General features: G+C 33.4%; 1 protein-coding gene across 5 annotated transcripts in view; it reads left to right on the top strand.

Moving 5' to 3' along the window:
* The window catches only part of LOC127714647 (rho GTPase-activating protein 26-like), a 70,917-nt gene that overhangs the window by 39,305 nt on the left and 14,505 nt on the right, over positions 1-17,107 (top strand). For 4 of the 5 annotated variants that reach the window (XM_052220705.1, XM_052220708.1, XM_052220706.1 and 1 more), the window contains 10 exons: positions 2,219-2,293; positions 2,993-3,080; positions 4,493-4,551; positions 4,808-4,913; positions 6,768-6,927; positions 8,854-9,091; positions 9,487-9,633; positions 10,080-10,125; positions 11,574-11,621; positions 15,077-15,169. In XM_052220705.1, coding sequence (XP_052076665.1) covers positions 2,219-2,293; positions 2,993-3,080; positions 4,493-4,551; positions 4,808-4,913; positions 6,768-6,927; positions 8,854-9,091; positions 9,487-9,633; positions 10,080-10,125; positions 11,574-11,621; positions 15,077-15,169 — 1,060 coding nt within the window. The remainder of the gene's footprint in view (positions 1-2,218; positions 2,294-2,992; positions 3,081-4,492; positions 4,552-4,807; positions 4,914-6,767; positions 6,928-8,853; positions 9,092-9,486; positions 9,634-10,079; positions 10,126-11,573; positions 11,622-15,076; positions 15,170-17,107) is intronic. The other variant, XM_052220707.1, reaches the window with a different exon arrangement.

Consider the following 17,107-nt stretch of genomic DNA (forward strand, 5'->3'; position numbering starts at 1 on the left):
TTGTGCAATGGGGTTTATAAAGGGGTACTTTGAGGGGCAAAAAGAAAAGAGGGTTTTACTATAGAACCCTATGGGATTTTATTTTTTTAAATTTTCAAATGATTATAAATTGAAAACCGTTTGTGATAGACACAATCTTTTTAATTGAAAATGTTCTAAATGATAAAACCCATTAAATGAAATACAGGGTTAGTCCCCAGGGGTCATCCCCACCCCCTGCCATTTAAGAAAGTTCTAATACCTTGTAAGTGGTCAAGATCCCCACCCCTAAACCATATATATTCTGGTTTGTCATGCTAAGATGGTTTGAATGATATACAGGGTTAGTCCCCAGGGGTCATCCCGACCCCCTGCCATTTGAGAAAGTTCTAATATCTTGAAAATGGTCGAGATCCCCACCCCTAAACCATATATATTCTGGTTTGTCATGCTAACATGGTTTGAATGATATACAGGGTTAGTCCCCAGGGGTCATCCCGACCCCCTGCCATTTGAGAAAGTTCTAATATCTTGTAAATGGTTGAGATCCCCACCCCTAAACCATATATATTCTGGTTTGTCATGATAAAGCACATGAAATGAAATACAGGGTTAGTCCCCAGGGGTCATCCCCACCCCATGCCATTTAAGAAAGTTCTAATATCTTGTAAGTGGTCAAGATCCCCACCCCTAAACCATATATATTCTGGTTTGTCATGCTAAGATGGTTTGAATGATATACAGGGTTAGTCCCCAGGGGTCATCCCGACCCCCTGCCATTTGAGAAAGTTCTAATATCTTGTAAATGGTCGAGATCCCCACCCCTAAACCATATATATTCTGGTTTGTCATGCTAACATGGTTTGAATGATATACAGGGTTAGTCCCCAGGGGTCATCCCGACCCCCTGCCATTTGAGAAAGTTCTAATATCTTGTAAATGGTTGAGATCCCCACCCCTAAACCATATATATTCTGGTTTGTCATGATAAAGCACATGAAATGAAATACAGGGTTAGTCCCCAGGGGTCACCCCCACCCCATGCCATTTAAGAAAGTTCTAATATCTTGTAAGTGGTCAAGATCCCCACCCCTAAACCATATATATTCTGGTTTGTCATGCTAAGATGGTTTGAATGATATACAGGGTTAGTCCCCAGGGGTCATCCTGACCCCCTGCCATTTGAGAAAGTTCTAATATCTTGTAAATGGTTGAGATCCCCACCCCTAAACCATATTTATTCTGGTTTGTCATGCTAAGATGGTTTGAATGATATACAGGGTTAGTCCCCAGGGGTCATCCCGACCCCCTGCCATTTGAGAAAGTTCTAATATCTTGAAAATGGTCGAGATCCCCACCCCTAAACCATATATATTCTGGTTTGTCATGCTAACATGGTTTGAATGATATGCAGGGTTAGTCCCCAGGGGTCATCCCGACCCCCTGCCATTTGAGAAAGTTCTAATATCTTGTAAATGGTCGAGATTCCCACCCCTAAACCATATATATTCTGGTTTGTCATGATAAAGCACATCAAATGAAATACAGGGTTAGTCCTCAGGGGTCACCCCCACCCCCTGCCATTTAAGAAAGTTCTAATATCTTGTAAGTGGTCAAGATCCCCACCCCTAAACCATATATATTCTGGTTGGTCATGCGAAGATGGTTTGAATGATATACAGGGTTAGTCCCCAGGGGTCACCCCCAGCCCCTTCTATTTAAGAAAGTTATAATATCTTGTAAGTGGTCAAGATCCCCACCCCTAAACCATATATATTCTGGTTTGTCATACTAAGATGGTTTGAATGATATACAGGGTTAGTCCCCAGGGGTCATCATGACCTCCTGCCTTTTGAGAAAGTTCTAATATCTTGTAGATGGTCGAGATCCCCACCCCTAAACCATATATATTCCTGTTCATCATGTCTCGAACATTTGAATGACGTATACGGTCAGTCCCCACTGGGTTCCCCCCACCCCCAATGTTCTAGTATCTTGTAAATGGTCGAGATCCCCACCCCTAAACCATATATATTCTGGTTTGTCATGCCAAGATGATTTGAATGATATACAGGGTTAGTCCCCAGGCATCACTAATGCATTAACTTTACTGGACCAAACCAATTTTCACTGGACTTTGTCCAATGTCAGGTGACACTGGGAATTACGAATTATGGGAGCTTCGTTTGGGAGACTTCGTAACAGCATCCTGTTACAATCATTTCTTGTTATATTTCAGGTTTAGAAGAAAATGGATTATATAGAGTTGTAGGTGTTAATTCAAAGGTCAACAAATTGATATCAATAGGTCTAGGTAAGATATCAACTTAGAACTTAATAACTGTGATATTTTTCTTATAAAAAACAGCCTCAATTACACAATTGTTGGAATCTGGTATATCATATACTTGCAATCACTTATGTTATGAACATGCATGAAATATTTGCCACTGAATGTTTAGCAACCAACAATCAATCAATCAATCTTAAGTTATGAAAACTTAATTTTTGTTGAATACGAGCAGTGGAGATTTTTTGAGGGTTATTGTCTTCAGCAGTCAAATGTTCAGGGATGTTTGAGAAATAGTCTACTTTAATTTTCAAAAAGTACAATATTTTGATAACTTCATAATCTGATTTGTTAATATCTGTTATTGTTGTATTATTACAGAACATAACCAACAGTTAGCTTGCAATTAAATATCATTTTGCATTAGTTCATTATGTTTAAACAATTTTTCAAGTTTTTCTATACATTAAATGGTTATAGCATGAATATGGGTGAATATTATCCATCGTAACAGATATTTTGCACTCACAAGCTTTTGCAATATAACATATATTCACAATACTCATGTAAGATCCTTTTATTATTATATAACAATAACTCAATTTATAATTTTGATATGTTATAGTTGCTTTAATTTTTAACCACTATAATTACAGTTACAAATTTCTGAATGTATACATCATAAAAAAGATATATGAATTCTTTCCTGTATTTTTTTTATAGACCCAAAAAAGCGTGAAAAGATGAATTTAGATGATAATACCCAGTTTGAAATTAAAACAATCACAAGTGCTATTAAGAATTACTTAAGGTAAGACTTTTAAAACAGATAAATCAGATAGAGAAAGCCATGGACAACATCGTCTCTGTTAGTAAATCACATTTTATAAACTGCTTGATAAATGAATGAGGTATTGACAATTGACTTGGAAACTCAACTTTTACTCCCACAACACCTAGAGGAAATTCTGAAAAATCATAGATCTGTTTTATATAAAAATAAGAAGATGTGGTATGATTGCCAATGAGACAACTTTCCAAAAGAGACCAAATGACACAAAAATTAACAACATTAAGTCACTGTACGGCCTTCAACAATGAGCAAAACCCATAACGCATAGTCCGCTATAAAAGGCCCGGAAAGGACAAATGTAAAACAATTCAAACAAGAAAAGTAAAGGCCCAATTTATGTACAAAGTAATGAACGAAAAACAAATATGATACACAGCAACAAACGATAACCACTGAATTACAGGCTCCTGACTTGGGACAGGCACATACAGAATGTGGCGGGGTTTCACAAATTGAAGGCACCAACCCTCCCCCTAACCTGGGACAGTGGTGTAACAGTACAACATAAGAACAAACTATAAAAATTAGTTGAAAAAGCCTGAACTCATCAGCTGGATACAAATAGAAATACATCTAACAAAAAACACAGAGTGGATGTGGCAGGGTACTTATACATCCCCACAACAAAAAGACACTAAGTACAGATCTGAGAGTACTCGCAGGTACTGACAGCTAGTTCAAAACCAATAACAACTAATAAAAAAATCATGCATCTCAGACTAAAATATCAATCAGTACACATCCAACATCCAATGGATTTAGTGTAAAGACGTCATTTTGTTCCTTTGGAATTTCAACCAAAGATGAAGAACTGGATTTTACTGTAAGAGATAACAAAATTTCTTTACAAACAATATTGTTGGGACTGTGAAGTGCTCAACACAACCTCTTTCCAAACTATTAACATCAATTTGATCAGCAATGAGAGCTGGGCTTCAGAGTTACTGTAAAACTACCTACTCTAGAGCTGAGATAATCAGATGTAGAATCTAAAAAAATCAAAAGATCTGTTAGAGTACACATAATCTAAGTCTCTTTCCTCTTGAAATATTTGACTTCTCTACCCTTTAAACTAGTAATTCCCATTCTAAACTAAAGACAGATTGAAAGAATAGGCTAACCTTTGTTTCGTAGATATAACACATCAATTCATGAATGAGTAATTAATCAGTGTTGTTCCCAATTAGTTTTAAAGCAATATCTTTGACAATGTCTCGAAAACACCCTTTGTTATATGACGTTAGAGGAGTGAAATTATCTGATTTATTTCACACATGAACCAAAAAATGTTTTTATTTTAATGGGAAATCACAGTATTCCATTGTAACCAATGTAATAACATTGTTTATAGTTTAATCGCCTATTTACAGATCATTACCAGAGCCGCTGATGACATACAAGTTTCATTCACAATTCATACAAGCAGCCAGTAAGTATAAGTCTATAAGTGGAATCAATAAATGTATAATCTGTAATGCAGGTGAAATATTTCTTCACATCCATACTTTTTTTTTGAAATAATACAAAATTGCAATGATAATATTAGCTGTTGATTTGAATCAATGTATAAATAAACTTCAACTCAAATGGGTCCATATGAGTGTTTTTTAATCATAGGGAAAAGAAACTGGTTTTTTTTATTCAATAATGATCTTGAAATGTATGTTTGACCTTTTCTCTCTCAGAACAAGAAGCAAAGACATTACGGATCCATGACATTCACACATTAGTACACAAGCTACCAGAGAAAAATTTTGAAATGTTAGAAATTATTATAAAGCATTTAAAAACGTAAGTGATAACTTAATTGTAGAACCCTCCTGGATTATTTTATGGTGACATAAATATTCAGGTATGCCTTGATGTCAGAAGAGAAAATATAAGTTACTTACAACATCTGCGTGAAGTTTTTGATTCTGTAACAAAAGTTTTGTTAGTAAACTTTTATATGAAAATATAAAAATAAGATTGATTGATTGATTTTTGGTGTTTTAACGCCACTTTTAAGCACCGCATTTGGGCTATTTCGTGGCGGCCAGTTTTTATTGGTGGAGGAAGCCGGAGTGCCTGGAGAAAACCACTGACCTTCAATAGGAAAACTGACAATCCTAGTCAATTAAGATTGGAGTCGAGTGCACCCGCACGAGCGGGGTTTCAAACTCACAACCTCAGTGTTGACTGGCTAGTGATTACAGTAGTAACTACTTAAACCACTGGGCCACCGAGGCCCCTATAAAAATAAGAAGATGTGGTCTAATTGCCAATGAAAAAAACTCTCCACTAGAGACCAAAGGATATAGAAGTTAACAGCTCTAGGTCACCATACGATCTTCAACAATGAGAAAAACCCATTCTGCATAGTCAGCTATAAAAGGCCCGAAATGACAAATGTGAAACTATTCAAATGAGAAAACTAATGGCTTGATTTAATTCCAAATAATAATAAAAAAAAAAAACAAATATGATATACAGCAACAAACAACAACCACTGAATTACAGGCTCCTGACTTGGGACAGACACATACAGAATGTGGTGGGGTTAAACTAGTTTGAAGGCACCAACCCTCCCCCTAACCTGGGACAGTAGTGTAAAAGTACAACATAAGAACAGACTATAAAAATCAGTTAAAAAGGGCTTAACTCATCAGATCCATACAAAGCCCTTTATTATTATATAGCAATATAGTAGTATGTTGAGAAGGTAACCCAAAGTTTGCATGCAATATAGACCATTGTCAAGTTGTTTTTTTACAAATGAGTAACACCGGTTGACTTTTGTCTACAGGGAATATTTATTTTAATGATAATTATACCCCCGCTTTAAAAAAGTGGGGGTATACTGTTTTACCTCTGTCTGTCCTTCCGTCAGTCCATCCATCTGTCAGTCCATCCGTCAGTCCGTCCGTCTCTTGAATATATTGTCGTTTCCTTTTTCTCAGGAACTACTTGACAATGATTTCTGAAATTTGGTTTCAGGGTTTATATAAGTAAGTTACACTGTGTGATGTATTTTCAGATTCATCACTCAACAACTTCCTGTTTACCGAACACTTGTATTATTTTACACATGATAGCCAAGTTGAAAATTTTCGTCACATTTTTCTCAGGAACTACTTGACAAGGATTTCTGAAATTTGGTTTCAGGGTTTATATAAGTCAGCTATACTGTGTGATGCGTTTTCAGATTCATCACTCAACAACTTCCTGTTTACCGAAATATTTCGGCGGGGGTATCATCGGTGAGCAGAAGCTCACAGCTTTACTTGTTCAACTTGTGTCATTATTATCAAATATATAATATTATGTTCTAATAAGACATTGTTATAAACAACTTTTCATTTGCCTATATATTTTTATTGGGTGAAATCAGGATAAGAACATTTAAATTGTCCTGAATTTACAAGGTACTGATCTAACAATCAAGTAAAAGTAACCTTATCTGGATAATTTATGAATGAAAGCCAATATTAAATTAATTATATAAAATTGTTACTACCGGTATATATTTATATAAAAATAAAGATCTGTGGTAGGATTGCAAATGAGATACCATTCAACCAAAGACTAAAGGACAACTGGTTACATGTAATTTTATTTCTATTAGAGTTTAAAAAGTTATTGCAAAACTTCCATATTTGATTTCAGAGTATCAGAATTTCAAGACAAGAATTTAATGACAGTAGCTAACCTTGGTGTATGTTTTGGTCCTACATTGATGAAGGCAGAGGAAGAGACAGTAGCTGCTATAATGGACATTAAATTCCTTAATATTGTTGTAGAAATTCTCATTAATAACTATGAACAAGTAAGAACTAGATTATACAACAACAAAAGTTATTCTATATAAATGTATTACTGTAGATTAAGAAATTATCCATCTTGCTTTATTGTCTCGCCTTTTCGTTGTAGAAGAACAATTGTTAAGTTTTCTGCATAAGTCAGTTTGTTAGAAACTACTTGTGATAGATCAATGATATTTTTTATAAAGTTGCATTACTATCAATCCATATCAGTTTGACAACTTTTTCGAGCTTGGTCCCTAGGTCATTTTCCAGCAACTTTCAATTAATAAGCAATTTTCAATGTTAAGTTTTCTGCTTGAGTTTGTTTGATAGGAACCACTTGTGATCTAGATCAATGATATTTGTATAAAGTTGCATTATTATCAGTACATAGTATATTTCTGCCAACAGGCGAGACATATCTCTGTGTCAACAGTTCATTATTGTAAAAATTGCAATGGGATAGGCTTCTCAAGAATAACAACTTGTATTTTATAAATTTTGATAGCCTTATTTTTATGCAGCATTTCCTTAAATTGCAATAATTATCTTGCGCTTTTGTCAATTGTTCAATAATTTAATTTTTCGAAGTAACATGTCTTCTGATTGGCTGAAAGTTTTTTGTCTATCAGGTGATAGACATAATTTTGTCATGTGACCGTGACGTCATCAACGTTTTTTTCATGATTTACTCCTTAAAAATGGAATTTAGAATTAAATTATAAGGAATTACTGTAATATTTTTTCTGTCTATTTGAAATAACATCAAAAATGTGGTGCACACTTCTAAATAATTCAGTGTGCACCACATTTTTAGCCCACCGGGGCCCGAAAGGCCCCATGTGAGCTTATGCCATCACTTGGCGTCCGTCGTCGTCGTCGTCTGTCATCGTAAACTATTTCAAAAATCTTCTCCTCTGAAAACTGGGCCATATACCTTCAAACTTATATTAATGTTCCTTAGGGTATCTAGTTTATAAATTGTATTCGAAGTTTTGATCCATCGACAAACATGGCCGCCATGGCTAAAAATAGAAAATAGGGGTCAAATGCAGTTTTTGGCTTATATCTCAAAAACTAAAGCTTTTAGAGCAAAAATGGGGTAAAATTGTTCAATTGGTCAAGATCTATCAGCTCTGAAATTTTCAGATGAATCGAACATCCCATTGTTGGGTTGCTGCCACCGAATTGGTAGTTTTAACAAAATGTTGCAGTTTTTTGTTATTATTTTGAATATTATTATAGATATATATAAAGTGTAAGCAGCAATAATGTTCAGCAAAGTAAGATCTACAAAAAAGTTAGTATGACCATAATTGTCAATTGACCCCTTAAGGAGTTATTGCCCTTTAAAGACAATTTTACACAATTTGTTCATCAAGTTTGCTAACATTTAAAAATCTTCTCCTCTGAAATACAGGTGAGCGATTCAGACTCTTGAGAGCCTCTTGTTTATGTTATTTCTTCATAGAATAAATATTACAGTCATTCCTTAAATAATCACAATAATAAATCCATGCATAAATTTCTAAATTTACAGTAGTTTCTCTTATTAATGGAATTTATAAGAAGCACATTTGTCCATCTGTATATTTGTATGTATGATCATAATACCTTGTAGGCACTATCAAGTTTAACTTCAAGGATTCTTGTGAGAAATGCATGAGACCAATATTGAATATCCCTGCAATGAGGTTAAGTTTGAATAGTTTTAATCTGAAAACAGACATTGGATTATTGGTAAAAGTGTTTCTCATAATCTTATTTCATTTTTCAATAGATAAAAAGGATGGTCCTGTAAAAAGCCTATAACATTAGACATGGACAAATTTCAGAAGGAAAAAAAAGCAATGTAGTATCAACATAAAATTGACCAGAATTTCAACAAAGGACACAAACAAAATCAAAACTGAAAAATATTTTCATTTGAAATAACTTTTTGATTACAGATTTTCCAGTCTACACCAGATGAACCAGAAATAGGTGATACTAAAGTGGTTCCAAACAGTAAAAGAACAATTATCACAGACAGATTTACTCCAGGTGTCAATCATACAATGTTGACAGCAAATACCCAATCACCAACAACTTCACAACCAGTCTATGCAAATAAAGCTCCGCCTCCACCCACAGAAAAGTTTAGACCTATAGATAAACCTATTGAATTTTATAATCCAGCAATGGCAGGTTTGTAGAAATCTTAAGGAAGAGGGGTAGGGGGATTTACCCCACTCATTGAAGAGTTTTTTATCAGCACAGATTACAGGATATTTTTTTAAGAATTCTCAGTTGCATTTAGTGTGTTTTCAAAGTCATTAAAGTTTTATAAGATGTCATTTTGGCCCTGCATTCTGTCTGTCATTCCATCATATAAGAAGTTTGAGTTTGTATTTTGCTTCATTTGTAAAATTTGCATGAATTATGCCCCTACACTAAAAACATTGTAATAATTTAAGAATTAATGGCATAGACATGCTAATTTAATACAATATTGCCAGTTTTGCATTGAGATATATGAATATCATCACCCTTTCTATAGACATACTGGTAGTATTCAGTAATATACATGTATTTATTTACAGAAAGCAGTAGTGGTAGTTCTGAGTCTATAAATTCAAGTCAGTCTAATCATTTATCTAACTCCTTACCGATGTCAGAGAACCCTCGGAAACCTGTAAATATGTATGGCAATGCAGGAGTACCAGAGTATGGCAATGTTAATGCTTTAGGTATGTATAACAGGGTCAACAAAATCCTCTTTTATTTGATAAAGATTTACTCAGCATGCCTTTAAACATGAAAACTGAAGAACCATAGATAAAAGGAGCTAAAGAGTTAAATGCTATATAGACAACATATATTCAATCTAAAAATAAACTGATCCTTCATTTAGAGTAAAGTTAGGACCTGCAGGGAGGGGAGACGGATTGAACAAAAGGAGTTACATAGAGGATGTTTAGAGGCTGTAGATGGACTTCCGAACATGTTTCCCTTAGGGTACTCCAAGATATATTTTATTTGAAGTGATAAAATTCATTAGATTGCTTCCAAAAACTTTGTATGTTACATGTAGAACATATGTGGGTTTTGGTGCTCAAGTCCTACAAGCCCCCTGTAAATATGGAATATACAGACTTTCATGAAAAACATGTAGTAGTTTTTTTTCTGTTTTCAGCAAATAGATTTGCGTTGAATATAGCAGGGGCAGATAATCCAATGTTGTAAGTAAAAACTTATAATATTGTAAGCTAGTGCTAATATCCTGCATAGAAATTATCCTTTATGTCTGTAAATGTCTTCTAAATACTGACTTGAACCAATGAGTGAAAACATATTTTTGAAATGAAATAGATGCATGTTTTACCCATTGTTACAAAGTGACTTGATATTCATATTTAAAAGGAGATTGGAATTTCAAAATTCTAATTGCAAAGCAAATGAATTACAATATTTATTTTTAATAAATGTTTACAAAGATTTTTGAAATATTTTCTTTGGATTTAGTAAAAACCTAAACTTAGATCAGTTATAAAGAAATATGAATATAAATCTTTCCTTATTAGCTAAATAATTCTTGTTAAAGTTTTTAGGTATAGTGTCATATAAAGATTAAATAAATTGATTTCTAATACATTACATGTTTACCTTCTTAGCAAACCAGTTCGAAAACGAGTTTCTAGGTTTGTCTTCATCACTGCAAAATAACGCTGATTTTACCCTATGTTTATAATTTTATGAACAGTTTATTTTTTAGAAAGAAATAGATTTTTATACTTTTCTTGCACTTTTGAGTTGATTTTTCCCCGCCTTAATTGAGACCATTCAACTATTACCTTCAAAATATAAGCTTGGTATTTACTGTTGTAAACCTTTTTGATAGATGTGAAATAAAATCATGATTATGGCTTTTGCTTTTAGGTATTTGGGGCAATTTCCTCAAATTCTAGTAGTAACTGTTCATGTTATTTTAGACAGGTTTTGAAATAAAATCAAATCATTTAGATTTTAGGCTGAATCATATATAAACTAGTCTATTTTTGTTCAGATATGTTCCATCTTCTGCCTAAATTTTCACTCTCTTTAATCCAGTCAGTTTCCTTTGCCCACTGATGACTGGTTTTAAAGATCCTGCTCCTTTGCCCACTTATGACTGGTTTAAAAGATCTTGCTGGAATTTTATGCTTCATAAGTTTCAGAGAATATCAAAGAAAGCTATAGTTAGTTTATCATAAACAATCAAAAATCATTCTAACAATTTTTTGTGGATAATGTTATGAATACTTACTGTGGATTCATTTATTTTCATAGGTACCAATTTTCCTGGATTTAGGAAAAATTGTTCTTGGAAATTCATTTTCATGGTTTTGTCAAAGTTTGCATACATGTCTGTAAAAAATGTATCCTTCATTGAACATTTAAATTCGCAGTTCACCTTTATCCACGAAAAATTGGTACCCCAAGAATAATAATGAATCCATCGTATAGTAGAATGATAGAATTAGTGATATAGATTTACTTATTGTTGGAATCAGAAAACAAAAAACAACATAACCCCTGTAATTGTTCCTGTGTTACAGTTAGTTGTAATATTAACATCAGGATTAGATGTAATTTATTACTAACTGCTAGGAATAATGTTTGGCTGCATTGTGACGCTTATGTTTTGTAGTGGTAGTGTGAAGAAACGTGGTACCCATGATACCCCATACGTCTCTATGTAAGCCGCCATCTTTGTTTACTGTGTATGTGTGCATTGTGTATTTTTTGTTAATAAAATTCAAAGTATTGTCTGTTGTGAAGAATGAAGAGGAAATTATTTTTCCCAAGGCAATTGACAATATCAGTAAAGTTTACACTGAAGCTTGATGATAAGAATTTTTAGAAAATTTAGATATGATAATAAAAGATTTTATCTCCAAAAAGACCAGTTATTATATGTCTCCCCCTTCAACTAGGAAAACATTATGTTTTAGTATTATTTTGTCTCCCATTCAAAAAAAGGAAGACTTTCTGTTTTTATTTTAGTATATCTTCTTTTTAACAACTTTGTCCAGTCCCAAATGTTTTTATCTTTTGACATGACTAAAGATGGCATTAAGATGTATTACCATAAAATGGTGTGTCACATATCATCTTGACCTTTATATCAAGGTCAAACTTACTGACTTTTTGAGACATTTTCATGCCCAGGTCATAACTTTTGTTGTCCTTTGACATGAGCTTTTAATATTTGACGATTTGTTTCATGTCTTTGAAGATAACCTCTTGGACCTTTAACCAAATGTCAATAAATGGTTTTCAGGATGATCTTTAACATTAGCTTTTGAATTTTGACACAGGGTGTATAACCCCAATACCAGGTGGTGTCATCTACCATTAACTGAAGATGACCTCTCATCTTAAATTTTGCTGTTAAGGTCAATAATTGATTTTCAAGGCACATTTTCATGTCCAACCCTAAACCATATTATTCCTGCTCCACATGACAAGACCTTTTCTGTGTACTTAAAGGTTTGGTGGGTTAGACTCCTCCCTCTTTGTTAAAAGAATTTTAGAATATCTTCAAAACTATTGTGATCCCCATCCCTAAACCATATATATTCTTTTTTGTCTTGAAAAGACTTTTACTGTGCTTCATGGGTTTTGTCCCTGTGGGTCATGCCCAACCAACTTTTATCGTAAACCATAAAATATATCAACACAACTTTTAAGATGCCTCCCATTAATATTCTCTTTTGCCATGACATTACCTTTCCAGTACGAGAATGTACTTGTCCTGCCTCTCATTTACCCTAGTGACCTGTGTAGATGAAGAAGAGACATATGTATTAATCTGCTAAATTAGTTCCACCTAATTTTGTCATTTTAGGAGCATCACAGATTAATTAAATTTGATTGATTTTACGATCTAACACTAAGCATAGGAAAGATCAGCATATCTGTTAATTTAATACATAGTGTCAATTTTCTATCTTTAAAACGGTCAAACATTTGCAGGCTTAATTGCAATCCTTTATACTTTGAATTTTATGGGAATTAGTAGAATATTGTGTTAAACTAACAATTAGTTAATATTCATAAGTTTATTAAAAGCATGTTATTTTGTTGTTGTGCATTGTTTGTTTTGATATGATTCCTCTCCAGACATATAATTGAACTATATATATCTTACATCATTTAATAGTTTGCTATATATTTAGATCATATATGTGTGATACAAATAGGCCAATAAACAAGTAGAGTTACTCTGAAAAATATTGTTTTGTATATCCCCCAAAAATATTTTATCAGCTAGGAAATATGATTCCACTGAATGTAATTATTGAAAGCTAAATGAATATTTGATTGGTTGAGACTTCCTCACTTTGAACAAAACATCATATTCCATCATATTCCAGCGGGACATATTCTCATCTTAGCATCAAATTCCCCTCAGAACATCAGGTCTTCCTCACATGTAGTATTCATTTCAATCTTTTTTACACAGCAACATCATTGTTAATATCATGATTAATCTAATTTCAGATGTATAATAAAAAATAAAAAGACAAAAATAAGTCTTCCTATTATAAATACTTGATGATATGCTATTTATGCCATGTAATTATACAACCATGGGGGTAGCTGAATATTCTATTTTCTCTTAGTCCAAGAAAGCGGTGGAATAAAACATTCATTTCCCTTTTCTTCAGAAAATATGGAGATTTGTTAACCATCGAAAAGTCATATTTCCTTCGATGCCCTCATGCAATATGAATTTTCTTGGGCGAACACATCTTCATATCTCAAAAAGGATTTGGAAGTTAATAAATATGTTAGGAAGTTTTTGACCTTTTGTCAGCGTACACTTGACCCTTTGTGTAGGATATGTAAGCTGTTTCTTCTTGCTAACATAAATAGGTAATGGCCCTCCGGAAATTATTTACCTGTAACCATTTTGTTTTTATTTAAATGTCATTCTGCAACTCTCATACATTATATTATATTTAACTTCATTGGAAATAGGACAATGCATTTTGCTTAAGTGTATAGATGAAATTTTTATCAGCTTCTGTCATTCAATCATCATAGTACCTTTGCAAAGTTTTGTTTATTTTCATATTTCACAAAAAATTTTGATGGTTACACGAAAGTTTACCATATGTGTTTGTGTGATACATGTACCATGGAGACGTTTGTTGTATGTCAGCTATGATATTGTGTTTGATATTTGATAAGGGGTTGGGTTAGGGATGGAATGACAGTCTGACGAAACATACTATGTTGTGTGTATATAATCTGTATATAACATTAAAATGCTTGTATGTATTTCTACCACTGTCATGTAAACTCAAGTAACTTTGTAATGTACTGAGTCTGAATGGAAAATCTATAGATAATTATTGATATACAATCATATACTGTACTCTATGTATTATGCATGTACTCATATATACTGCACAATATATATTTCTGACAAGTCTGTATTTAATATGTTTTAAAAACATTGTGGATGAAAAAACATAAATTTGTATTTACATTGCTCTCATGGATTCCTTTTAATTAACCAATTATTAATTATACTAAAGAAAATACAGACCCGTCATTTTTATTTTCATGCAAAAAGCAGGGTTATTAATGTGTTTATATTTTTTTGAAGTAAAAATTCAATACATACAAATTTATCAGTAATTCCCAATTCATTATAATAAGAACACATAAAAAAATACAAATACAATATTTGTAACGTAAAATTTGTGATTAATCACAAAATCCATGAAAATTGATACTTTACAAGTACTCTCATTTTTAATGTAAGATATTGACACTTAATTGGAAAAGGAAAAAGAGGAAATGTTGGGTAATGCTTATGAGGCAGCAACCCCCAAAAAACAACTCTAAAAGACATTTACAGTTCAGTTCACATTTTTCTTTTCAACTTTACGTGTAGATTGCACTAGATAATTATTAGTCCCTCCAGTGTACCAGTAGGCCATTTCGATTTGAAAAGAATACTATTATAAGTATATATATGTTATTCTTGACGGATTACCATTTTATTAAGTAAGACATCTTTAACATAATTTCTGTACAGAACTTAGAGCAATGCTATACATGGCATATTTATAAAGCATTTTGAGAACATATGTTTTACTTGATGAGGGACTTAGAAATAGCTTTATATAATTTTAGGAATTCCTCTGGATTGAGCATGACAGGAAGTTTAACAGGGAGTCTGACTGGTTCTATAGCCAGTAATCAAACAAAACCTAGGCCTATCAAAAGGTTAGTGATTAATGAACAGGAAATCTGACTGGTTCTATAGCCAGTAATCAAACAAAACCTAGGCCTATCAAAAGGTTAGTGATTAATGAACAGGAAATCTGACTGGTTCTATAGCCAGTAATCAAACAAAACCTAGGCCTATCAAAAGGTTAGTGATTAATGAACAGAAAATCTGACTGGCTCTATAGCCAGTAATCAAACAAAACCTTGGCCTATCAAAAGGTTAGTGATTAATGAACAGAAAATCTGACTGGTTCTATAGCCAGTAATCAAACAAAACCAAGGCCTATCAAAATGTTAGTGATTAATGAACAGGAAGTCTGACTGGTTCTATAGCCAGTAATCAAACAAAACCTGGGCCTATCAAAAGGTTTGTGATTAATGAACAGGAAGTCTGACTGGTTCTTTAGCCAGTAATCAAACAAAACCTAGGCCTATCAAAAGGTTAGTGATTAATGAACAGGAGCTATGACTGGTTCTATAGCCAGTAATCAAACAAAACCTAGGCATATCAAAAGGTTAGTGATTAATGAACAGGAAGTCTGACTGGTTCTATAGCCAGTAATCAAACAAAACCTAGGCCTATCAAAATGTTTGTGATTAATGAACAGGATGTCTGACTGGTTCTATAGCCAGTAATCAAACAAAACCTAGGCCTATCAAAAGGTTAGTGATTAATGAACAGGAAGTCTGACTGGTTCTATAGCCAGTAATCAAACTAAACCTATGCCTATCAAAAGGTTAGTGATTAATGAACAGGAGCTATGACTGGTTCTTTAGCCAGTAATCAAACAAAATCTACTCCTATCAAAAGGTTTGTGATAAATGAACAGGAAGTCTGACTGGTTCTATAGCCAGTAATCAAACAAAACCTAGGCCTATCAAAAGGTTTAATGAACAGGAAGTCTGACTGGTTCTATAGCCAGTAATCAAACAAAACCTAGGCCTATCAAAAGGTTTGTGATTAATGAACAGGATGTCTGACTGGTTCTATAGCCAGTAATCAAACAAAACCTAGGCCTATCAAAAGGTTAGTGATTAATGAACAGGAAGTCTGACTGGTTCTATAGCCAGTAATCAAACTAAACCTATGCCTTTCAAAAGGTTAGTGATTAATGAACAGGAGCTATGACTGGTTCTTTAGCCAGTAATCAAACAAAACCTAGGCCTATCAAAAGGTTTGTGATTAATGAACAGGATGTCTGACTGGTTCTATAGCCAGTAATCAAACAAAACCTAGGCATATCAAAAGGTTAGTGATTAATGAACAGGAAGTCTGACTGGTTCTATAGCCAGTAATCAAACTAAACCTAGGCCTATCAAAAGGTTAGTGATTAATGAACAGGAGCTATGACTGGTTCTTTAGCCAGTAATCAAACAAAACCTAGGCCTATCAAAAGGTAAGTGATAAATGAACAGGAAGTCTGACTGGTTCTATGGCTAGTAATCAAACAAAACCTAGGCCTATCAAAAGGTTAGTGATTAATGAACAGGAGCTAGGACTGGTTCTTTATAGCTTGTTCTTATCCTGAATATGCATTTAATTTGCCACTGGACATTAAACAGCAATCTACCATCATCATTTTAACCTATCATATAACAAACTTTTTATACGACCGCAAACATTTTTTTGGGTTCATATAATGGTATGATGTCGTCGTTGTCGTCCGAAGACACATTGGTTTTTTCGGACAATCGGACAATAACTTTAGTTTAAGTGAATGGATCTCTATGAAATTTTTTAAGAAGGATTAATACCACAAAAGGAAGGTTGGGATTGATTTTGGGGATGATGGTCCCAATCGTTTAGGAATTAGGGGCCCAAAAAGGGGCCCAAAACAAGCATTTTTCTAGTTTCAGGATAATAACTTGTGTGTAAGTATTTCAATTGCTCTGAAATTGTACCACAATGTTTAATACCTCAAGTAGAAGGTTGGG

Source organism: Mytilus californianus, unplaced genomic scaffold, assembly GCF_021869535.1.
Source record: "Mytilus californianus isolate M0D057914Y unplaced genomic scaffold, xbMytCali1.0.p SCAF_9, whole genome shotgun sequence".
NCBI lineage: Eukaryota > Metazoa > Mollusca > Bivalvia > Mytilida > Mytilidae > Mytilus > Mytilus californianus.